At 42.0% G+C, this 26,888-nt stretch overlaps 1 protein-coding gene and 1 pseudogene across 1 annotated transcript in view; both read right to left on the bottom strand.

Annotated features, from left to right (window-relative positions):
* Positions 1–23,444, bottom strand: part of LOC148032908 (histone-lysine N-methyltransferase family member SUVH9-like) — a 34,033-nt gene extending 10,589 nt beyond the window's left edge. The window contains exon 1 of the mRNA XM_087683601.1: positions 20,973–23,444. Within this exon, the coding sequence (XP_087539727.1) occupies positions 21,028–23,202 (2,175 nt within the window). The 5' untranslated portion in view covers positions 23,203–23,444 and the 3' untranslated portion in view covers positions 20,973–21,027. The remainder of the gene's footprint in view (positions 1–20,972) is intronic.
* On the bottom strand, positions 16,549–20,953 carry LOC148032909 (uncharacterized; annotated as a pseudogene).
* Positions 23,445–26,888: the final 3,444 nt, after the last annotated feature.

The following is a 26,888-nucleotide window of genomic DNA, read 5'->3' as shown; positions in this document are numbered from 1 at the left end:
TTCTGGCATAAACGAGCAAAGAACTGATGAGATTGATAGTTATTATCATGCAAAGCTTCTGCTCAAGCCAACAATTTGTATTTTGTATATTCCTCCTCTTGAAGAAATTGAACTGTACATTTCAATCATTCAATGCATGTATCTAAGTCATCAATAGTATCCCCTGATTGATACAAAGACAACGAGTAAGCCAACAAAGTTTGTGACTGCCGCAGTTCAACTCAAAAAGAATACACATGCTGAATACCATATTGTCGCAACAACGCACATGCATTATCCCTAAAAACAGCCCATGCTTCTGTACCCCCAGATAGAATCCTCGAGCTAAAAGAAACAATCAATTACTGGATACACTCCAAAAACTGATTTTGCAGCGAAAAAGATTAATTGAAACGTAGAGGAAAATGAGGAAGCATAGCCTTAAAGGCATGAACTAGTCTATGAGTCAATTCCAAAACCAAGGGATACTGATTTGACAAGACATGATGTCACTCCACCCACATATCAATCATTGCTGGAAGAAAGAATCGCTCTAACAAATATATATCCTATCAAGTCTGCCCCAAGTATCTAGATGTTGAAGAGAGCAATAAGTATATCCAGACTGTAAAGGATGCATCCAAGACCACATGTCTTGTTTCAAAGACACAACTACTAGTGCATCTCAAGCCTAGCGCTCAAGACCATCCATGACTGAGTGAGGTGAAGTCGCCTAATCCGCAAATATGCATGCATTAAAATCACCCATAACAAAACCTTGACGAGCCATGGAAAGGCAGTGCAAGTCATCCCAAAGCTGACAACATTCCCAAGCAGTAGAAGGAGCATACGCACCCACCAATCACAAAACCTCATCCTCATATATGATTTTCAGCATCAAAAATCTACCACGAGTATCTTGAGAAAGTAAGGATGGTTGCAAGGAAGATCAAACAACCAACATAACTCCAAATTTATGTGGAGCTTGTCCACTAAAAAGCACTGTATAATCCTTATATACATAAGAAGAACCTACCAAAGCATGTTTATGCTCCACGGCACAAAAAACATCCCAATTACCAGCAAAAATAATTCTCCACAATCAATATTTCTTATTGCCAGAAGAATTGCCTTTAACATTCCATAAAGCAAGTCTCATGATAAACAAAAAGAGAGAGAACTACTTAATCCTCGCTTTCCCTTTAACATATGTGGCTTTAGCAGCCTGAAATCTCTCCATCTCACTATAAATCACATCCACGAGATCCGCCCTCTCCACACTAGCAATGGAAGCACGAGAAGGGAACTACAGTTGCTGAAAACGGAAAACATTCCGAGGGGGCAAAAGCCTCCCACGAGCATCAAAGCGCAAAGCAGAATTAGAAGCACTTTTATCAACCACACCAACTACAGGTATACACAAAGATTGAGGTTTCATGTAAAAACCCTATCCCTACGTTGAAAAGTCGGAGTCACAGGATGAGGAGATAGGTAAGCAAGAGTTGAACGAGATTTCTTTCGAGCATTGCATCTAACCACAGTGATCCATAAATCATCTTGAGGAGGTATATCCCAACCTACTGAATGCGACTCATGCTCAATACCAACCTAAGAAACATCATTATTTCCATTATCATGTCCATGCAGGCCAAGAGGCACAAGAGGAGCAACATCTTGCTCCTAAGTCAAAGGCTCAAGATTACGCTCTTGCATTGCATATTCATGTCAGGGTCCAAAGAACGCTGCAAAACCTCAAGGCTACTATCATATTCAAAAATAAAATGGCACAATTGGCCACATTGAAAGCAGTGTCTAGCAAATGTCTCCCATTCGAGCTCAAAAACCAACGTCTGCAACCTAAGAACCTCAAAATGATTTTTAGTAGGTCGAGGTTTCCCAATGTCCCAAAGCATACAAGCCATGTTCCTTTTACGGGAGGCCAAACAAGGCTCCACCAACACCTCGTCAAGGGATCTCAAAACCAACGGAAAAAGTCTCCAAACATGTGCAAGAAAATTAACTACCTCTATCCAAATTGGGCATATCTGCCTAAGAACCTCCCAAAACTCAGCCATAGGCCTTCATGGGACCATATGGACCAGCTGAAAGTCCAAAAACAAAGGAATACGTTGTATAATGCGAGCACGCACATCCGAAGTATAAAAAAGAGCCTCAAAAAACCCCTTTGGTCCATCATAAATCTCTTCCATGAGAGGAGTCTGCACTTGCCCAAGGACATTATAATGACGCGCTGTCGCATCACATAGGGTTGAAGGTCACCACAAGGGTTTGGTAAGAAAACTAGACAAGATAGATAGAGATGTGTATTCAAGAGATAAGTAGATTACAGTGAATGTTTAAAGATTCAAGAGGTACTTCACGGTCAATCACAAAGGTTTGAGGGAAAGAGAAAAATGTATGGGGGGTTCAAGAGCTTAGACTCCGAAGATGGTAGAGATAAGAGACGGGTTGAAGGTTTCAAGCCAAGTCCTTGAAGATGTTAATAGAGCTTCCAACTGCATGTTCTTAGCAAAGATCACAAGAGTATTATCTCATAAGTTCTAACTCAAATCAAGCTTGTTTTCTTGACTGTAAGAGCAATCACAAATTATAAAATCAAGTACAATATGCTGTCATGTATCATAAACAACTATGCATCCCATCATTCATACATGATGCCATAGCATCAATCAACTTTGCATGATTACATTCAATGTACACTGTTAGGGACAAAAGCTTATGAGTCAATTACAAGGCTTGTAGGGCAAAGAGACTTGCTTCAAGAGAGCTTCAAATTGAGTTCTTGATAAGGACAAGTTACCACATCCAAGAAATAAGAGAAAAAGCTCCTCTTAATTCAACTCAAAGCATCTATGAATGATCTACAAACATTGCCCTACCATAGGGGCACATAATACTTACATATTTTGACAAGATGTCTTCTGTAGAGTAAGAAATGAATTAAAAGAACATTGTTGTAGCTAATTCTTTGAATATGGCTGAAGATATCAGCCCCAAATTCACCTCTGATGATAGCATAAACTTCCCTTAACACAGTGTCGAGCGTTTGGTGTCGAAAAAGTAGGAATCGAGTAGGCATGGAGATCGAGGCAGACTGTCGTATGCGCAATGAGAGACACACAAAGAGAGAGAGAGAGAGAGAGAGAGAGAGAGAGAGAGAGCGAGCGTGAAAGCAAGCAGTGTAGAGTGTGAGCATGTTTTTGGTACAATGACCAGTGTACCACTTTAGGTTTTAGAAAGATATATATCTATCCAACTCCCATCATCTGTCAGTAATGAGCAAACCGCTCTGCTGAAAGACCCTTGGTCAGAACGTCTGCAAGATTATCATTTGTATGCACTTTGACAAGCTCAATGCTCTTGCTGTCAAGTACATCTCTAATGAAGTGGTACTTCACCCATATGTGCTTTGTCTTTGCATGATAGACAAGATTCCGTGCTAGCATGATAGCACTCTCACTATCACAATGGAGAACAAGTAACTTTGTGATACCAAGCTCTCCCACCAGACGTGAAAGCCATAAAGCCTCCTTGCATGCCTCAGTGGCAACCATATACTCTGCCTCTGTAGTAGACAATGCAACACACTTTTGTAGCCTGGAGATCCAAGAGACTGCTCCTCCTGTGAAAGTAAACGCATACCCAGAAGTGGACTTCCTACAGTCCGCATGACCAGCATAGTCTGCATCCGTAAAGACAACAAGAGATGTCTTCTGCTTTCCAAAGCAGATGCACAACTCCTTTGTGCCTTTGAGGTATCTCATAATACCTTTCACTGCATCCCAATGCTTCTTGCCAGGGGTTGCCATGTATCTGCTGACCACTCCCACTGCAAAGGCAATGTCAGGACGTGTAGCAACCATAGCATGCATCAAACTGCTAACAGCTGAAGCATATGGTATCTTGGCCATTTCAGACTCTCATCATCAGATGTAGGCCTGTCCTTTGCAGTGAGTTTCACATATGGAGGCAATGGAACCCCAATTATTTCCCCCCACTCCATATTGAAATGCTGCAAAACTTTGGAAATATACTCCTACTGAGATACATAGAGTAAGCCTTTAGATCTATCTCTGAGTATTCGCATGCCAAGAATGTGATTTGCATCACCTAGATCCTTCATGTCAAAGCTGCCATGAAGACTCTGCTTCAATGAATCCAAGGCATGAGTATCCCAGCCAGCAATCAGCATGTCATCAACATACAAACCCAAGATAATCAGGCTGCCATCTGCTGCCTTCTTGGTGTACAAGTAGTGATCCACTTGACTTCTGTGAAAGCCTTGGGACTGCATTAATGTATCAAACTTATGATGCCATTCTCTTGGTGCTTGTTTCAGCCCATACAAACTCCTTTTGAGTTTACATACCATTTTTTCTTTCCCTTGTTCAACAAACCCTTCAGGCTGCTGCATATATATGTCTTCATGCTGATCCCCATGTAAAAACGCAGTCTTTACATCCATCTATATAAGCTCCATATCCTCAACTGCAACCAAGCCCAAAATGGTTCTCAATGTAGTCATCTTGACTAGAGAAAATCTCATCAAAGTCAATTCCATGCTCCTGCTTGTACCCTTTTGCAACCAATCTTGCTTTGAAATTTGGTGAGGAACCAGAAGTGACCTTCATCTTGTAAACCCATTTGCATGGAAGGGTTTTCTGCCCTTATGGCAACTGCACCAGGTCCCAAGTGCCATTTTTTTCAAGCGATTCCATCTCTGACAGCATGGCTTTATACCATTTCTTGCTATCCTGTCTATCCATTGCTTCTTTGAAGCAAGATGGTTCACCACAGTCTGTCAACATGACATAATTAACCATATTAATTGCACAAGGAACAAATCTCTCAGGTTGTCTGGTAGCCCTAGACGATCTCCTAACCCAATGGTCATTGTTTGCTGGCTGTTCCTGTAAATTTCCATTTTCAGCATCCTGTCCTGGCATTTCAGCCTGCAAATCAACATTAACAACTTGTTGTCCTGGCTGTTCCTGCACATGTAATGGCTCATTTTCATGGGCAATAGCTGGCTGATCATTTCCAGTATCATTTCTTGCAATTTCAGGTTCATTTACAGCAGGTATTTGCTGGTGTACAACGGGCACATTTTGCTGTCCAAAAGGTATTTCTTCCCAGAATACAACCCTACGGTCCTCCTCAGTCTTTTCGGGCTATTTGTGTATGCGATCTTCCCGGAAGATAACGTCATTGCTGCGTACTACTTTCCTTTTCACGGGATCCCACAATTTATACCCCATTTCACCCTCGTCACCATATCCTAGGAAAATGCATTTACAGGACTTTGGCTCAAGTTTGTTGCTTTCCCTCCCCCCCCCCCCCCCAAATACCTATTTGATGACCGATTAATTAAGTGAACGGGTGTCATAACAACCTCTGCCCAAAAACCATGGGATAATGCAGCATGAGACAGCATCGTACGGACCTTATCCTGTACGGTCCGATTCATACGCTCTGCAACTCCATTTTGGGGCGGATTATGAAGGGCAGTGAGCCCCCTCTTTATCCCTTTGCTGTCACAAAATGCCTGAAAGGCCTTGGACACATATTTCCCACCATTGTCAGAGCGAAGACACTTAAGTGTCTTATTTGTCTGATTTTCAGCCAATGCCAAGAATTTTTTAAACTTACCAAGCACTTCATCCTTGCTACGAATAGGGTAAACCCATACTTTCTGTGTAGCATCATCAACAAAGGTGAGAAAATATTTCTTTTTCCCTAAAGATAATCCTGGCATTTGACATACATCCAAATATACTAACTCTAGAGGAGAAGATTTCAAAGAAAGAGACTTTTTATGTGATGTTTGTGCATGTTTGCCATAAATGCAATGATCACAATGCTCAAAATCAGCATAACGAAGACAAGGCAAGTAACCCAAACGAGAAAGCACTTTTATTCTTGTTTGACTCATGTGTCCCAACCGATCATGCCACAAAGAAACGCTTGGCTGCTCAGTCACGGCAACAACATGGTCACGCACACTAGATACATGAAGTGGATACAAATTATCACTCTTGCAACCTCTAGCAATAATCCTAGATCCCTTACAGATCTTCCATTTTCCATCACCAAAGGTGATATAAAAACCATCATCATCTAGATGCCCTGTGCTAATCAAGCTCTTCTTAATCTGAGGTACATGCCGTACATGCTGAAGTGTAAAGAGAGAGCCATGTTGAAACTGTAACTGCACACTGCCAATACCTGCAATCTCACATGCATAGTTGTCCCCAAGATGGACAACACCATGTCGACCCCCTATATAGACGGAGAACCACTCACGATGAGGGGTGACATGAAAGGAAGCACCTGAATCAAGAATCTAGGTATGCATGTCATCATCTGTATCTGCAAGTAAAGCATGTGGACCAAAGTGTGAAGAGACAAAGAGTACGTCACTTCCACTGTCACTGTCATGAGTGACTACATTCACCTCTTCAATTTTTACATTGCTCTTCTTAGGCTGACTGTCCTTCTTCTCTTCCTTGCTATCATCTATCTTCTTACCTTTTCCTTTCTCTTTATTCCATTTGTAGCAGTCACATTTAAAGTGACCCTTCTTGCCACAATGATGGCATTCAACATCTTTGCCACGTGATTTACTGCATCCCTTGCCATCATATTTGCCCTTTTGCTGTGATTTGCCCCTAGTATGCAAAGTACTGGTAGACTTACTGGATGCATTGTTGTGCCGATTCATCTCTTCCATGAGTAGAGCACTCTCTACATCAGCATACAAAAGGATCGCGTTAGAATTGCTCATAGCAGTCCTGAATGTATCCCAACTCTCTGGTAGAGTACAAAGCAAGAAAGTAGCCTTAAATTCCTCATCAATCATGAACTTCAAGGCAACCAGCTGGCTGAAAATGGAGTTAAACTCACTCAAGTGAGTAGACATTGCTGTACTTCTTTCATACGCAAATCCATAAGCTTTTTCAGCCAATACACTTTGCTTGCAGCACTCTTCTGTGCATATAGTTCTTCCAATCTAGTCCATATAGCATATGCAGAATCCAAACCTTCAATGTTGAAGAGCAAGGCATCAGAAATCGATAGCTCTATGGTTGATCATGCAAGCTCGTTCAACTCATCCCAATCGTCCTAATCCATGTCCGCAGGCTTTGCCCCTTTGGTTTTGATCAGCTTTGCCTCCTTCTTTTGTAACAAGATATTGTAGCATTGTTTTTGCCACACTACAAAATTATGTGTGCCTTCAAGCTTCTTTATGTGCATCAAATTACTGCTGTCATTGCTGCCAGTCATGATTTTTAGCCCAAATGTGACCAAAAAACCAGCAAATGCAGGCCCAAACTGTCACCCAAGTGACGAAGGTACAAACAAGTACCAATCCGCGATAAATGACCACGCAGAAGTACAGATTTCAGATCTGTAATTAAGTTTTCAGAAGCACCAAACCAAGTGCTACAGCATTATCCAACTGATTACAGCTGTTTCAAGGACATGTGCATCACATTACATGAGAAAACCCAAAATTTCAGCTGCAATTTCTGTTGTACATGTACCCACAGGCATAAAATTTGACATGAACGGTCAAAAGCCCCAAATTTTTGTGTTCAAAAGCGTCAAACACACATTTGCATTTCCTCTGTCATGCATAGGACTGTCCAATTTTGCCAAAATAAAGTAATTTCAGCAAAACCCTCAAATTTTACCAAGTGTTGATGTCCAAATTGCATGGAATTCAACCTGCATGTACATAAAATGACCAAATGCTGCACAAATTTTGCCCAAATTGCAAAAGCCCCAAATTGCACGGGGTCCAATGTGCCTCAATGTCGAGAAATTGGGTTAATTTCAGCCCAATTTGTGCATGTACATGAAAAGCCCCAAATCTTGGGGACAGAATGTCACAAATTTCTTGCAATTTCTGAAATAGATTTGCTTGTCCTACATTAAATTTTCCAAATCTGGGAAAAGCCCTAAATTTCTGGGCCTTAAATCTTCACAGTTTTGCACACTGTGCGTGCACGTGCGAACACCCTGGTTAGAAGGGGGGAATTTCAAAGGATTTTGAAGAGAAAAAACAATTTGATGACGGGTCCGTTGACCCGTTAGTCGTGTGCCGTTCACGTTGGTTGCCCCACTGGACACGACGCCTGTCGCAAGTCAATCGCATAGCCGCCGCCGTTCTATAGCCTGCCACGTTGCTGCCCACTACCCTGTCCCTCCGTGGTGCGTGTCATCAGCTCATCTGACGCCTGCCAGTCGCCACAAGAGCTGTCTCCTGCCAATCGCCTGTCGACTGCCAGTCGTCGTCCTGCCACAAGCCTGAAAGCTGTCGCCTGGTTCACGCCTGCTTGCCAAGTAACGAAACGACCTGTCATCTGTCGAGATGACGTTTTTGTCCTACGCCTACACCTTGGAATTGTCGCCTGGCAAAGACGTGACCTGTTGACCTGCACGAACTTCAAGAAGTACAAAATGCCTTAACCGCAACTTTGATACCAATTTGTAGGAATCAATTAGACACGGAGATCGAGGCAAACCGTCGTATGCGCAGTGAGAGAGAAAGAGAGAGAGAGAGCGAAAGCAAGCAGTATAGAGTGTGAGCACGTTTTTGGTACAATGGCCAGTGTACCACTTTAGGTTTTAGATAGATATATATATAAAAGTACAATGTGCTAAGGGTGTGTTCACACCCGTGCACATATAAAAGGCACAATGGCCCTTTATTCCCAATAGAAAGTCCACCACAGGGGTAAGAGACAGCAGGGTGAAGGGAGATTTAGGGAGAGGAGTAGATGGAAGAGAAGGGGTTCGAAGAAATAGAAAACGTAGAAGAATATTCACAAAAAGAAATAGAAAATGTAGAAGAATACTAACAGAGATGAAGCTTGTCGGTTTATTTCTGCATTATGAGAAGATAAAACTCTAATAGACAAAAACGTGTATAAAATAATACCTTCCTCTATGCTGCTCAGATTGCCAATCTGATGCTTCCATTGGCTTCGAAAGGGGGGTAAAATACCAAAACACCTGGCCAGAATTCAGCCAAATCACTCCTTCTTCATCTCCACTTTGGAGTGTTGTTCACTATCTGAAAACATAGATCGCGTGTCGCGTGATTTCGCCAATCTCTTTTTACATAAAATCCTCACGAATTAGCTGACAGCTACATGCTTTATTTTACATGTTATCCTAATCTAGAAGTTGTCTACAGTTTTATGGATTTTTACAAGAGATAATATCTAAAATATCAAAAATTGGCTAAAACTTGTCCAAAAATCTAATATTTTTGAACCATGGACACTAACACTAATGTCTAAAATGGCATTGTCTTTCTAAATCAATAAGAAAGCCACACTCTAGATTTTTTTTACGCAGTATGTGCGTAGCAGCACGACAGCGTATCATCACTCAGAAGCATGGACTGCAGCCAAGCGTGAATCCAAGCAATCAATGGAGTCATGCCTGTAAAATAAAGGATGGTTGCCTCTCATGAAAGGCAGCAATCTTTTGTAAAACTAGGTCAACAACCACATGATCCCCTTCCAATAAAGAGCTCACTTTACCCTCATTAGCATGAACATAATTAGACATAAAATTGTTAGCAATGGTAAGCATGAACTGGAAAGACTCATCAGTCTATGAGCAAAAAACACAAACACCTTGCTGAGGCAAATCCGAAGCAGACAAAACCGGTTCATCAACCATCATCTTATGACATTTTTCCATCTCATCTCCTTCCATCAACTAACCAGAATCCTCAACCAAAGAGTCACCATCTGACTCAACTAATTCTTTCTCATCCCCATGCCCAATATGTTGGTTAAGAAAAGCCACATCAATACCACTTGACGCCAGCATATTAGCCATAATAAAAGCCCAATCTTTGTGAGTGTCGCACAAAATAGCAAACATGACAAGCACTATCTAAGGCAACAACTGCAAATCCGCACTGGATTGGAGCTCAAATTTGAAGCTCTCTCTCTCTCTCTCTCTCTCTCTCTCTCTCTCTCTCTCTCTCTCCACTGTATGTATGTATGTATGTGTATATATAGCACAAACAGTGACGAAGGGTGATGACTCTCTCAACAAGTCTTCCTCATCTCCAGGTTTAGTTTTAGGCTCTAGCTTTGTGGCCCCAACAATGGCTACAAGGGCCTCCCTTCCCAGTTGCTAGTACAGGTGATACGGTCATCCCTCACAACTCTCCAATGCTAAAGAGGGAGTGTGAGAGGGTGGTGTGAGGCAATTGTGCCCCATCTATACCACCTATACAAGTATACCAATGCACAGGTTCTAGAGAGGGATTTTCTCGACACATCAACCAAAGTTTGGCAAGTTCAAATCCTAGAGCTGGGATTGACATCCAGGTTCATAATGAGTTGTTTCACAGAGAGCGGGCTTGGCTCCTAGTCAAAGCTCACATGAGGGATACTTTGGCAGTCTAGCCAAAAGGCAAGGAATCCATGGTCACATATATTCAAAGGCATTTTTGACAAGATGGTCTTATATGCTACTGTGAAACATTGTTGACAGATATTGAGAGCTACTATGATTCTTCTTTGTTTTCAAGAGCTCGTACCATCGACATTGACATCAAATTCTCTCCGAAGCATCTTGGTGGTGGGCTGGCCACTCCCTACCTAGATATCCATGATTCACTTCTAATGTTTATTGTTGTATGAACTTTGATGGGTTCTCATCATTGTATCATTATATTGTACCAGATCACCCATGATCTGAGAGAGGGAGTTAGCACATATGTCAGTTCGTGGCAGAGTCTATGGTTTGTGGCATTTATAGCTGGCCAACCAGCCTATATTGATGGCTGATATTTGGCCTATTTATTGTCAATCTCTCCTCATTCATTCATCATTAATAGGTTTTGGTGGAGAGAGGGAGATGGTGTCGGTGCCTTCACAACTAGTGACTCACGTTGGATTTGTACTACCTCATATCTTGGTATATGGATTCCATTTCCCAAGTGTCTCTTTGCTCTTGAGTTCTTTGTGCAGTGTTCTTTTCTTTTGCAATGTTTCTCTTTTTTTCTATCTCATGTTCAACAATCTATTACAGCAATTTCCCACACTTCCATCACTGCATCCACTTCTGACATTGGCCTCTCCCTTTACAAGATTTTATTAAACAAACCACAGGCACCAACTGTCTAAACCATATACAATGGGCTGATTTGTTGCAATTCTCAGAATTAGAGTTTTGAAACCCTAATTTCTGTGAGAGTGCGCAATGGAAGAGAAACACGAACACAAAGAGAGAGAGAAAAAGGAAGCATTACAAGAAAAAAAAAAGAGAAAAAGGAAGCAAAAGATGAAGGAAGAATACAACACTGACTAAAGAAGAATGTTAATACAATGGAGATGGATTGATCAGTCCTCCCTACACGTAACCCAAAGCATTAGTGAAGGCACGAGATCAAGCTGATGACAATGGCAGCACCAAGCATGTCAAAATATCGGAGTGTGCACCTGCAAACGAAAGACTAAAGATTTAAGAGTGTGTTTGCCAAGTAGGGGGTGCCGCCATAAATAGCCGAAACACAAAAAACTAGGTGACATGCTCCTATAGGGGCCATAAATGTTGGCCAACCAGCAATAAATGCTAGTCATTGAAGAGAAAAATGCAAAAAAGTAGGGAAGACCCCAAAAAAAATCCCAAATGACAACGACAATGTAGAAGTTGTGGGCAAATGCTTTGTGAAGAGATTTGTTGTGTTCTTCTCCATGGGACAGTAGGCCACCACTAAACCGAAATCCACGATCCGCTCTCGAACAATAGGTCCAATGTGCTTCATGCAAGCATGAAACACAAGGTTCCTTGCTAGAGCTAGAGCACTCTAGTTATCATCATGAGGAAAGCCAATCTCCGCCAACATGCAGCAAAGCCAAACTGCCTCCATAGCTGTAAAACATAAGGCACGATATTCTACCTTTGTAGAAGAAAGGGCCACAATAGGCTGCTTCTTGCTACTCCATGAGATAACTCCCGATCCAAGGGAAAAGGCACAACCTATAGTGGACCATCGCGAATCCACATCACCTGCCTAGTCAAAATCACTCCAAGCAATGACAATAACCCCCTCTCCATACATGATCTTGTAGGATCAAGTCCCCTATAAATAACGAAGAACGTGCAAGACCGCTCTCCAATGCTCCTAAGTGGGAGTCTTCATGAAAGAAGAAAAAGAAATATCTGTGAATAAGCCAAATGAGAAAGCCAACAAGACACCTATAATAGGTGGCATTTATGAGGGAAGCTCCAGCTACCAAAAGCTTGGACTCTGGATCCATGGGGCAAGAAATAGACCAGCAATCGGCCATACCAAACTCCAAGAGAAGTTTAGTAATGTATCTATGCTGCAAAATAAAAATGCCATGTGCCATCTAATAGATCTCCAATCCAAGGAAGAAATGTAGAATCCCAAGATCCGTCATGTCAAACACTTGTCGCAAAATCTCTAGAGTACGATCAACCTCCTAAGTAGAGCTCTCAGTAATGATAAGATCCTCCACATACAAGACGAGCAAAACATACATGTCACCCTCAACCTTGAAGTATAGGTTAGAGTCATGAGTTGATCGATAGAAGCCACTCTATAGAAAGAATCAATGAATCCTCTAGTAGCAAGCACGAGGAGCCTACTTTAGGCCATAGAGGGCTTGTTGCAACCTATAGACATGGTCCTCCTTCCCCTACACAAGAAAACCTAGAGATTGTGAAACATAAATCTCCTCCTTAAGAACACCATTCAAAAAGGCAAACTTGATGTCCATCTAATAAACAGGGCAATGATGGTGGGTTGTAAGAGCCGAGATAGCCCGAATAGTAGACATTCGAGCCGTGGGTGCAAAAGTCTCAAAATAGTCTAAACCTGCCCTCTGAGCAAAACACTTGGCAACAAGCCAAGCTTTGTGCTTATCCAAGAAACCATCTATACGATACTTGGTCCTATAGACCCACTTCACACCTATCACCTTCCGCTACGAGGACACGGAATCAATTCCCAGGTCTGATTATGCTCGATGGAATTGAGCTCCTCTTGCGTGGCCTTACACCAAATATCCTGTGCAGCAGCCTCCTCAACTGTAGTAGGCTCCCTAGCATTAAAAATCCGTGCCATAAAAGTATAGTTCGCACAAAGTAAACTATTCCACTAGGCCTGTAAGCAAGCTAATTTGCGTGGACCTGTAGGAGAAGCAAGTGAGAAATAGCTAAGTCCTGCATGAGCTATCGGTACCAATGAGAAATCCGAATAGGCTCATCCTACCACGAGAGAGAGTGATTAGCCTCTAGCATCTGTAATGCACCTGTCTGTGGTAAGGACTCCCATTCACCAAGGGAAGGTAAATCCTCCTCATCTAAAGAAGCTTCCCCCTCTAACAACTGAGCAGCCCTAGAAGACTGAAGAGGTGGAAGTATGCGATGAAGAAGAAATAGTAGTCGCATCCATCAAAGGTGGTAAGAAAGCTGGAGTAGAGGGTGGAGGAGGGGAAGGAGCCGAAAGTGAAGGAGTGCGAAGAGGCAACCTGGAAGGAAGGAGAGGAATTGAGGGTGGGAAAAGGATCAGCCGATGATGAAGAAACACCTGTAAGAGAACCATCAATAGGATCCTTGAAGGCCACAGCCTCGTTGAAGATCACATCCCTACTCACCTCAAGCTCCCGTGTTGTCGGGTCGTAGAGGCAATAGCCCTTTGTGATAGTGCTATAGCCCACAAACATGAGCTTTTGGAACTTCAAGTCAAGCTTCATTTTCCTCTTCTTCTTGTCCACAAACAAATGCATCACATCCAAAGATGCGAAGTGAGACACGGAAAGTTTTTGACCAAAGAAAGCCTCATAAGGAGTCATGTCCTATAACACAGAAGTCAGGGAACGGCTGCAAATGTAAACAATAGTAGCCACCACCTCACCCCAAAGGGTATGAGGAAGACCCCGATGCTTCAACATCGATCGGGCGATCTCTAGCATGGTCTAATTCACAGACTCTAACACACCATTCTCCGAATGTGTGTTCAAATAGGCATACTCCATCCAAGTGTTATGATCCCTGCAAAATCGAGAAAAGCAATTAGAAGTAAACTCTCCACCATGATCTGCTTGTACACCACGAACTTTAAAAATAGTCTGTGTCTCCACAAACACCTTCCACTTGTAGAAACGAGAGTATGCCTCACTCTTGTACTCCAGAAAATAAGGCCACACATAATGACTGAAGTCATCTATAATTAGCATCAAATACTTTGCCTTCCCAAGAAAGGCCGCGCCCATAGACCCGTAAAGGTTGGTATGAACCAACTCAAGTAGAGTAGAAGCCATTCGCATGGCCACTTGGGGACAAGGTTGCCTATGCTACTTGCCCCTCGAACAACTAGGACATCCAAATGTGAAGAGAAGGAAAATTAGGAAGTCCCTTCACCATCTTCTTTCGAGAACCCCGTCGTATAGCATCAAAATTTAGATGTCCATAACGAGTATGCCAAAGCAACCCAAGCTCGTGGAAAGACCTCACAGCTAAGGCTATGAACATGTAAGGCCCACCCTCCCCGGATCCTATCCAAAAGAACGGCACTTGTAGAAGCATCCTCCACTATCATTGCATCATGTGTAGATACTACGCAGGTACCAAGCCATATAAGACCATGAACAAAACAAAAGGTTAAAACCTAAATCTGGAACATAGAGAACTTTGGCCAAAGAAGACTGCCTATCCGGCAATAAAGGAATAGTCTCCACTCCTCGAACAAGAACATTAGAATTGTCACCAATGGTGACTGTGCTCCCTCTCGCACTCAAGTCCTAAAGCCAATCCTGTCTACAAGTCATGTGAGAAGAGGCCCCACTATCAAAGAGCCAAGGCTTCTCCAAAGGGAAGAAGCAAGAGTTCTATTCTCCTCAACAAATACATGCACAAAGACAAACTCTTCATCGCGGGGGCAATCTTCGTAGCCTTCAAATCCTTCTTCTTTGGCTTCAAATGGGGGTACAAGTGCCAACACTTCTTCTCAAGATGAATGCCCTTCCCACAATGTGGGCACTTGGGCTACTTCTCCTTTTCATTCTTCTTGTCTTCTTGCTTCTTATCCTTGGCCCACACCGCCTTCTTCTTCCCTCCACATGTACCTACAGTAAATGCCTTAATGGAGCCAGAACCACTAGCCCCAACCTCTCAATTGCTCTCATGCTCCAAGACAAGCGGTGAAAGCTCCTCCCATAAGAGTGTCTTACTAGTCCTCCGTGTAGTACGGCTAGTATAGAAGACATCGAACAGAGGAGATGGCAACTACGTCAAAAGGATCATAGCCATGTCTTCGAAGGATATCATCTGACCAAGAGAGGCAAGCTCACCCCTTGTCCTCCATCTTCATGATGTGCTCCTTCAAAGAGGAGTCATCAAGACTAAGTACGCAACTTCTTCTCAAGGGAAATCTTGTGGACAAATGTCTTATGCTGATACAAAGATGCAAGCTTCTTCCACACTTCCACTACAGTCTTCAACTTGCAAACATGCACAAGGACAGAATCTTGCAAACTCATAAAGAGAAAGGATCAGACTCAAGAGTTGAGCCAATCCCACAAGGCTACTCACTGCATAGAAGTCCCATCTATTGGATCCTCCTTAAGACGAGGGAGAGAATATAAAACAAGAGCCCAAAGATCAAAGATATCGAGTATGCACTCCGCCTTACACAACCACAATGAATAGTTAAACCATGGAGTTTGTCTTCTTCGAGTAATGAAGGTAAGATAGGCACTTGCACCAAGGGTATCAAGGATGGAGCCTTCGGTGATAGATGAATAGAAGGGTGATGGGTGCTAACAGGGGACTCCTCTCACCAACTATAATCACAATAATTGTGTCTCCGTTTAGAAGAGGGTCTAGAAATAAGCTTCTCCTCTAAATCATCAAAGCGCATGAACTAGTAAGACATCTTCGATCCTGCAGTCACCCAAATAAATGTGTTTTAATAGAGATAACACAAGAAACAAAAGATAGTCAACTACACGGACTATAGATGTGTCGTCTATCAAGAAAAAGTTATCGCCTGCCCACCAAAAGGGGATTGCCTACATCAAGAAGCTGCCACCTATAAAACGCAAAAAATAGGGACCACCTAATGCCTAGATATAGACACTAGGTCTTGGATGCTGTCGTCTAGTCTTCTAGAGAAATTACCTCACTGCCAGGAAAGTTAAACAGGTAATGGACCACTTGTACGGGCTGTCAACGCCATAGTAGCAATGGAAAGGGAACGAGAACAGGAACATAAGGGGAACGACTTGTACTATATATATGATTTATATATTTTAAACTATTCATTTATATATTTCATAAAAGCTCTTTGAAAAACACATGCACAATTTGCAAAACATGATAGTCTTTTTTATAGATGAAAGGATGGTTACATTGAAATGGCACATAACTTATAAGATCCAAAATAGATGATAATCTAGGATTATACTACATAAAAGAGTCAAGAAGCATCAAGTAACAAGTATAGTTGACAAAATATGGCAACTTGGAATTTAAAAGTCTCTCAAAGTAACCATTGGATCATACATGGCTGCCACTAGCAACAAGACTATCCAAAAGACTATCATCCACATTGTCTAAGAAAGCCATATCATCATCAAAATCAGCATTTGCAAATTCCAAAGCATCTTGATCATCAACCATATATGTAGGCATAGGGGTCTCCCCATTCTCATCGTCAGAGGACTCTTCTTCATCAAGAGCTATAAACTTTTCTGCCTTGAGGGAAGCCACATCTGCAAGCAAGCGCAAGTTTGCACTCACAAATATCAAGTCATTCACTTGTTTTGTCCCAAACCTATTCTGCTTTTTAGATGCAACATGCCCAAATACACTCCATAGTTGCTCAATGGGAGAGGAGCTTGCATCTTGAGACAAAATCTGCACTGCCAATGTTTGAAGCTCAGGTGTACGTGCCCCATAATCTTCCCACCACAAGGCAGCCCTGATCTTAAACCAATCTATTTGTGCATCAGCTGACCCAAACCTTCCTAACTTGTTTCTATAAAAACCAAGCTGATCTTTCACCAATCTTCTCTTGGTATCAATGGAAACCAACCTAGAAAGCACTATGTCCCAAACCTACGTTACCTCTTCATCCTTCTCTTGATCACACCCTTGGAACTCTGGATCTAATACATATGCTACTGCATGCATAAGTGAGTGATAAGCATTCCATCTTGCCTCACATAAATCTCGAACTTCTTGATACTTTGCATCATCCAAACCAAGCTGTCCTAGCTTCTCAATCATGCGATCTGCCCCCTTATAGACCTTTCCAATGCATGGCTCTCATCCATCTACAATTCACATCAAGCACATGATTGGCTTCATGACAATATTGATACTTTTTAATTCATTCCAAAATGCATGATCTTGTATGATGTTCTCCACTACCATACCAGGCCTTTATCTAGAAGTAGCCCATCCCATCCACTCATTACTTACCACCAATTGCTTCAGGGGTAAGCTTACCTTCTCAAGTCTCTTTGTCATAAGAAAGTTATAGCCAAAGCGGTCTCTAAGTACTTTAATAGATCTTTTTTAGGTAATCTCCTGCGGAACTCACTAAGAATGAACTGATGGCTTTGGATGAAACTGACTATACCCTTGCCCTTTTGGATGAAGGGATCAATCCATGACAAGCTACCAATGTCTTTCAACAAATTGCTTAAACAATGAGCAAAGCATGGGCTGAATGTGATGTGCGGATATCTCTCCTCGAGTCTCATACCTGCTGCCCTATTTGTTGCCTCACCATCAGCAATAAACTGGATTACATTTTCAGCCCCAACTTTTTCAACACCTTCCGTCCATTCCTCCACAAGCTGATTTGCACTTTTTCCTGTACTTGAGGCATCGTGTGAGGAAACAAATTGCATCTTTCCTCCGAAATAAGCAACCATCCCATGGATGGACCGTTTTCGAGTATCACTCCATCCATCTGCTATCAAAGAGATACCATTCTTGACCCAACTTTCTTACACAGTTGCCAAAGCACATTCAATTGCATCCTTTTCCTTTTGCAACAAAGTGGTACGCAGTGTCTCATATGATGGAGGCTTATAGGTTGGACCATACTTGGCAATCTCTTGGACCATCTCAAGGAAGTAGGGAGATCTTATAACATTGAATGCAACATGATCATGGTAGAAAAACCTTGCCACAGTTGCATCCACCCTGTCCTTTTTACGAGGATCCCAAGCCGTTCCCAAGGTTTGCTGCTTGCTGCATTTTCCATGATGGGATTGTGAGGATGCAAAGTTCCGAGTCCCCCATGCATGGCTCCATCACCCATGACTATATCATCGGCTTGTCCACGAAAAAAAGATGCATCAATTGCTTGCTTTTCCCTTGCACATGCTTTGTCTTCTTCACTTGGGTACTTTGCCGAGAGCTGCCTTCGCATTTCGGGTGTGTTATTTGGGCAAAAATTTATTTGGGCTCCGATGTCAACATGACATAAGTATTGCTTCACACGATTGGATCCTCCTGTTTTCAATTGCTCACACCTTTTGCATTTCAATTTCTTTGCACCTCCCTTTGATGCATAGTGGTCCACTTTCTCAACCTCCTCCCACAACCTGGGTTGAGATCGCTTATTGCCCGAATGTTTTGATCCCGAGAAAGCCATAACTTCTACAAATTTAGAAATCAAACGCATTAGTCGACCCTCCATGAGACTCAGCCTGTTTTACGGGAGAGAAAGAGACTACAATGAAAACAAAGCTATTTTAGAGAGAGAGAGAGAGAGCAGTAATTAGTAAAAGAAAAGGCTAATAGCTGTAAACAGCTAAATCTGAGGCTCTAAGCTTGTTTTGAGAGAGAGTTAGAGAGAGAGCTGTAAAAACAAAGCTAAGATAGAGAGAAAGAGAGCTATAATTATTCTCAAATAGGAGGGGGGGGGGGGGGGGGGGAGAGAGAGAGAGAGAGAGGAGACTGCAGTCCAGCGAGCAGTTTTCTCTTACCTAGAGGTTGAAACGAATGCACACAAGTCACAACACACAGCGCCTTGCTCCTGACAGTTCGACAGCTTACACGCCAATCGCCACAATTTGGACATCTCGTGGTCACTTTCGGTGGTCGCAACAATACCCGTCACTTTTTCAACGTTCCCCTTTGGGGAATAGCAACATCCACGTTCCCCTTCATGTTCCCCCAGCCGTTCCCCCTTCATAGGCATTCCTAACAGCATTCCCCTAACCGTTTCCCCTTCACAAGCGTTCCCCCGTTCCTTTGGCATTTTTTTGGTGTGGAGCATGTTCCCATGTTCCCACGGGGGTGGAACGGCATTCCCTTGCTACTATGGTCAATGCAATAAACGCAAGCTGAAAATCTGTGTTTAAGAAATCAAGGTTGCTCCATGATGAAAACCTGCTCTTCTGCAAGAATCTCTAGACTGTATCCTCACTTAGGCAATGATACCATGTAAGAGTGCACAACAGAAGAGACACGAACACACAGGGAAGCACAGAGAGAGAGAGAGAGAGAGAAAGAGGAAGCAAAAGATGAGGGAAAGGATACTACACTAACTGAAGAAGAATGCTAATACAACGGAGATGGATTGATCAATCCTTGCACGCAGCCCAAAGCATCAGTGAGGACACCAGATCAAGCTGATGACAATGGTAGCAGCAAGCATGGAGAGTCAAGAGTATCGAAGTGTGCACCTGCAAATGATATTTTACTTGAATTCACATGTGCATCTCACACGTGCATAGCTTATTTGTTCCAAAGAAATAAGTTGAAAATTCACTCAACCATGACAGTAATCATGATTGATGGTATGACTACATGGCGGTGTGTGACATCCAAGAGATTGGAAGTCACAATATAGTACTGCAATAAAAGCTTGTGTCTAGATGCTTTTCTTTAATTTGAAGATACATGGATGCCCATTTATCACATGGGATTACATGTGCTATTGGTTAATTGCACACCCCTTCACAGCAACCAAATTTCAAGACTAGTAGATACATATCAACACCTCCCGAGGAGCATATATGCCAAATATGCAAGGGAGAGCAAAAGAGAGGAGCACTACATTTGGTAAGACTGCATGACGATGTGCAACCTAGTCGCAGACTACACAAACCAAAGGTAACTTGGTCTATTTCTTATGGAGAGATGAGGGCTAAGAGAGACCATCCTTAGAGGTAAAGCACCAATTCATCAAGGGCTCATCCAAAGACGACTCACAGATTTCTTTATGAGGTACAACCTCAAAGCAATCTCAATCTACATCCAAGAGGAGCATTAAGGAGTCCCCCCAAAACCTCAAATTACATCTACCCGAGGGATATTGATTGATCAAGTGATTTATAGATCCGAACAAATTCATCAACGATACATATATAGAAGGATACAACAAATTATTACCCCAGCCAGAGCTAGGTAGCAAGCTCCCTAGGTTCTTTTCTAAATGGGATGAGATTGAGCCTATGCGCAAATGACCAATAAAGGATTTCTTAAGATGATATGTACCCTCATGGCCTTCCTAGGTCCATTTCATGTATTTTTACCTTAATATAATGTATGGATAGTTGGATACCTCTGCCACTTATGCTACTATCAGCATTTACGTTTTTTCACTTTCCTAGACAGTTGTATCATTTTACAAACAGTTGTAACCGATGGTCTCATAGGTCATTTTGGCCTTTTGCAATTTTTTATAAATCAATTCATTTCATCTTCTTCCATCCCTCCGTCCCTCTCCCAACCCCCCTCCCCCAAAAAAAATCTTACTGTTTTGGCTACACTCACTCAAAGAGTTCAGCCACATTATAAATCTACATTATACTTTTCCACCCCAAAAAAGGCAACCCACTCACCCCCTCCCCTGTATGCATGTGTGCTTGAGCACATGCACGAACAATTACAGAAAGTTAGTCTAGAAACAGCCACATACTGTCAAAAAGGTTAGATCATCTTACCAACCAAAGAAACTCTTTTCTGGGCCAAGCAGTCGAATTACATCAAGACCAGGTTTCAGTATCCAAATCTTTTTCTGCAATCCTCTGATTTGCAGAGACAAGGTCTTCCCTGTATTTGGTTTTCCAAAGTGGGTAATTCAAAGCCATAATCTATTGTAAGCTCCCGGAAAGGTGGAATATTGTCCATTGCAAAGAGCATAACATGGGGACATTTCATATCCTGCTGATCTTGCAACACACACTGCACCAGAAGATTCGGAGAGCAGCTGTGATTGATAAATCTAGACATATTGCCAAGTTCACTGGCATCAATAATGAGATCAGGCCTGGGCATGTCTGTAACAGCACGTGAAGCCTGAGTTTCAAGATACTTGGAGACATCACCCCAGCGAGGATTACTTTCTGGCATCAAGCCAAGGTTCAAAACATGGTCCTTGGTCTGCAACAATCGCATGTCCTGAACAAATCTTCCAGTATATTCACAAACAAAGCTGCCAGCTGGAATTACATCCCAAGATCTTAATCCCCAACCTCTATCTTCAGTCTTGAATACCTCAAAACGATATTTTGGCACTCTTTGAGTAACTCTATTCCGGCAGTTATGTGAACAATCGCAATTGCTTCCACACTCATAAATAATGCCCCTTTCTTTTACAAGAATACTGTTGTTTAGATAAGCAAACGCATCCATGTTCATTGCAAAACAAGAGCATGCCTGGGTTAAGCCGCATGAACCCCTGCATTCACAACCCTGTGGCTTTCCGAATTGCTGGGATATTTCCCTCGGGCACTGCACACTGGTTGAATACTGAAATGAGGCAGGGCGAGTTTCATCATCCACCGCATTCACTACACAGACAGGTGATCCCTCCTTTCCTTCTGATAAGTCAGCCAGCATCATGTCTTGTCGTGCGTTTGGCTTATACTTCAGCTGGTTGGAAAGCTTAATGACAGCTGAACCAAGCTCTGGCTGTCCAGGCAACCTTCGCAGCTTGAATTTAAACTCTTCAAATCCAAATTTTCCTTTTTCCTGCCAGCATTCCTCCACCTTATAAAGTCCATCATAAATGTAGGTCTTCCCCGATGGACTTGCAGTATCCTTGACACCCCTAGTTACCCTAACAGGCACTTGGTGCTTCATGCTCCCTTCCATGGCAAGATTTCCCCTTTCAAGCTTCTGATCTTCATTCGGTTTGCTGTCCTGTGCACTCTTCCCACCTTGACCTGTGTAAATAAGCTCATCCCCATCATCCCGAGCATCATATCCTCCTGCAGAGATGACACTTATGGCAACAGGGGTCCCATATTCACTTTCTTTAGCCGTGAGGTACTCAATGCCAGCTTGTATAGGTCCGTGCATTCCTATGCAACAGATTTCCATCCTAAAATAGAACATGTCCCCAACTTCCACTCCTGGGACATGCCCCACAACCTTCCCTGAACGATTAACAGCGAGACCCTTGCTGTTGAGGACACTTCCAGCCATCAAGTCGGGCCTACTGCCTTTGACAGCATCTTTACCCTTGAACTCTTCATCAAGGAGCAAGTTCCGGCGTATAGCATCATATACTCGAACTGTTTCCAAAACTGCCCTTTTGGGAGAAGCTGTGGAGCGGACAGATCCAGGGGGAGGGCGTTTGGAGGACTTTGGGTTAGGATCGGTGGAAGGACCACGTTTGGTCTTTTTGCTGGAGGACGCAGTTGGGGTGTTGAAGGACTGAGCAGGTGCCGAGGAAGGGACGGGGCCGGGGGTGGCCGAGGGCTCTGCGAAATGGGACGTGACAGGGGTGGCGGGTGAACCAGCAGATGGACCAGATTGCTTGCCTTTGACACTCTGTTTGCCTTTCCGAGGTTCTGTGCCCTGCTTGCTTGCCCCAGCGCCTGCTCCTTTGGGCTTCTTTTTCACACTGGGGGGTGAATCTGTCTTCTTTGAGCTCCCTTTGGAATCTGAGCTGCGCCCACATCCAAGGGGGTAGTCTCGGACCGCCGACGAGATGGGCCGCTGCGGCTGCGGCTCAGGCTTGAGCTTGTGGTGCTGTTGTTCTACATCTCCCATTTTGGTGTCAGCAGGGAAACCGTTTATCGAGAGGAAACCATCAAATGGGTTCTGCGGATTGAAGGTAGGGGGGAGGATTGGCTGCACACCTGGAGGTGCCACGATCCTGAGGGGAGGCACATACAGCAGAGGGGGAACAGGGTGCTGCTGCCCATCGCTTGGGGGCTGTTCCATAAGCCCCTCTGTCGCTTCCTTCTTTCTTCTTCTGCCTCTCTGAAAAGACAAAATGGTAACGCAGAAGAGGGAGGTAGCAAATATTTAACCGGCGCTGGCTCTGGCTCACCACGCGTGGTATGGGATCCCAATAGAAGAAGCAACAGTCGGAGAAGGGGCAGGGAAAGGTGCCATGTGAGAGAGAAAATGTCTGAAAACAAGGAGAGAGAGGAACCCGACATAGCTTTTGACAAGGAGGTTGACTCCTTTGTGTCAGGTTCCATCACTTGCCTTGATTTGCACAAACCACCCATAATAAACCACCACAGTGGTGTGTTTTACTTATTCTTCTTTTTTAATAACATCACCATCCTTCAAACTTCAAATTTCCAACTTTTTTAATAACATCACCGTCCTTCAAACTTCAAAATTCCAACTTTTCTTGGCCCTTCTTCTCATGAAGGTTAAAACCTCACAGCCTAGGCCCTAGAGGCATGCTTTTTGAATGTACTTATAGAGGAAAGAAAGACAAAACACTCTTACAAGGTGGTGTGGATAGCGGAGATGCCCAATTGTGGGTTTTGAACCGGAGACCTAGAGTCTTATCCTTCCAGATGATATACTTTCAGGTGAATCAAGATGATATACTTTCAGGTGAATCAAGTTAGGCCACCTACCATCAATCTCAAATTTAATGCATCAAAAATGTATTCGAGGCCAAGATTAAAACCTTCAAGCTTGCTGATTCACAAGTTTTTTCCTCCGAGTCTGCAAGTTTTTACTATATTTTGGCTTGATATTTTGAAATCAAAAAACTCTCTCTCTAAATACTTCAAAGATTTGTTTAGCATCAAATGGTTCCATTAACATTAAGCCTGAGCTTTCTGCGAAAACTAGTTTTAGAATGGGTGATGTCCCAATCAACCTATTTTTGACTTTAGCAACTAGGAAGATGGCAATGGAGCTTCCACATCTATCATCTTCTACAAGTTGCACTATTAACTTGTTGCATCCTACAACTTTTCACATTGTCCCATAAAAGTGCCTCTTTTGTTGCACAAAGAGTCTACCAAATAATTTATCACATGTCGATAACCAATCCCTCAAAGAGAGTTGGTTCTAATGGAGATCCTTATAGAGTGTTGCATAATGGTGCATGCAAGTTAGTAGGGACTACATTTGTTTTGATGTGACTCATGAGAAAAGCAATAAAGTAGGGAGGCCTCTCACAAAGATGGGAGCTTATCCATTGTTGTAAGTACATGTAAACTAAGAAAATAATCATATTCCATACTTTCCATCTCCAAATAAAGGTAATTAAACCAAGGCTACTTGGGTATGCAAGTGGTTCAAATAAAACCCTTTGTCTATGCATGCATGCCACAAAGGATGAGGGGAGTGGAAAAGCAATAAGCTTTGTGGAAACTCTAACCACTTTGTCACAATGGCCTAGCAAGTAGTAAATTTTTTAATTTACAAGGAGTTATTCTCATGCATGAAGTGCACTTGCTTGGTAGGTTGTTTTGATGACAACAATCCAGTATCATACAAGTAGTGCTACTAGTGGGATAATGTATTCACTTAACCAAGGAGGTATTAGCAATTAATCCTTTGTTATTACAAGCTCTTTGTTGCACCATGGCATACTGTGTGAGGTGTCATTATTTGATTCCTTACCAACAAGTCATGGGCTTTTTTGTCGCATCTTCATTTTATCAAACTCAAATAACATTTTATGTTTAGCACTTAACATGAAGTCATGTTTAATGCAAACATTGTTAAGTTGTAGTACACGATTCTCTTAAATTGTGCATGTGGTTATTCATATCTCAATACATGATAGTTTCTTACCTTTCAAGCATTGTGTAGTGAATGTTCATGCCATTAGGCTATCATCTCTTAGAAATTGTGACTTGAAATGTGCAACACATTTTCATTCTATCCATACATTAGGCACTTGGTTATGGAAAACTTGCATATTTGAATCATTATTGTCAGTTTTCTTGAATGTATCATATCATGTAAGTTCATCAACGACATATTTTTAAACTTTGTGACACAAAAATATACAAGGGATACATTTATACTTTCTTTTACAGAGGGGCAATTCATTTAGAGTAGTGCACATATCAAGAGCCTCAAATACAACCACAACTTTGCAACCATAGTTTTACCATGCATCCTTAAGAAGCTACCGATTCCCCCACTAGAGGAGGATTAGCCCAAAACTTCATGCCTTCCCTTTCTTCAAGTGTTTGTAAGCAACCTTAAAGACCTCCTCGAAACCCCAAACCTCTATTACAATATTAGTAAAGATAACATGTGTCCTCAACCTAGTGCTTTTATCTGTAGCAATTCTATTTCTATTAGTAATATTAAATAATATTTTTGCATTTTTTTAAGTATATTAGTTTTACAATAAAAATATGTAGGGGGCTATATATAGAGAGATATGGGTGTGATTACTCACACATCCATAGATCGTTACTACTAATTTTAGAAAGTAGAACTCTACATGCAGTCCATTAAGAGAAAACTACATGTAGGTTGATATGGCACAAGATGAAGCAATTACAACATTAGGTTGCAATGATTGTTGTTGTATTGGCCTATATTATATTATGTAAGTGCATGGTAAGCAATGAGACAACATAGAGCACTCGAGGAATTATTATAGTAGTATCAAGTGCTTTATACTTTAGCTCTTACAAATGAATTTTCCAAGCTTTATGAATTGTATAACATGATACAAAGCAAGGGTTTCACTCTTTAGTTAGCAAAGAGTCAAAAGCCTAGGATTGGACATTGAGTTTTTAGGCCCTTAAGACTTGGTTGAATCAATTCACCTTGTGTCTCCCACCATACAATAGATGTGTGCCATACCATACTTCCCAACACACCACTCACTACAATGAAACCATGGGAATCAATACTTACACACCCTATTTTCAAACATGAGGTAAGGGAAGAGAGCCTACATAATCACATGCTAGATTTGTAAAGTAAATGAGTAAGATCCTAGAACCAATGTAATGTAGAAGATGGCACCCATGCCTTGTCCTTTAAAGCATTATATAATCACATGCCTTATTTGTAAAGTAAATGAGTAAGATCCTAGAACCAAAGTAATGTAGGAGATGGCACTTATGCCTTGTCCTTTAAAGCATTTGATGAACTTAATGAAATAGACAGAAGGTCATCATCATTTTGTGGTACACTAGCATATAAAATCCGTTATATTGTGATAGACACATAGATAAAACTATGCATGTAATTATGAAATTACATGTTTTCTCTCTTCATAACATTCAACACATATATTAAATTGCATTTCAATGCCTTTGGAACTAGATTGTGCAAGTTTTCCAAAATTTAGCACACTTCATATCCCAAGCTTGCACCTTTATGCTATCAAAAACTCTAATGGTCAACCAACAAATAACTTTTATGGTGTTTTCATCTAAATTTACTATAGGATTCTCATTGAGCGGCTTAAGTTCTACCTCTAAACTTAATGCATTTTTTCATAAGCCTTTTAATATAGATATTGTAATCATGAGCTTTAAAGCTTTATGTTGTTTTTGCCAAGCCTGTCAATACTTTTTATATTGTCTTCACATGAAAATATAGAGAGAAATGAGAAGCAAAACTAGAAACTAAAGTTATGCAACTCGCTTCCAATATTTTACCAAAACATGGCAATATTG

Source organism: Lygodium microphyllum, chromosome 8 (assembly GCF_053477565.2).
Source record: "Lygodium microphyllum isolate KBCC chromosome 8, Lygodium_microphyllum_v1.1.10, whole genome shotgun sequence".
Taxonomy (NCBI): Eukaryota; Viridiplantae; Streptophyta; class Polypodiopsida; order Schizaeales; family Lygodiaceae; genus Lygodium; species Lygodium microphyllum.
Note: the sequence above shows the minus strand (reverse complement) of the source record. Positions and strands in the feature narration are given on the sequence as shown.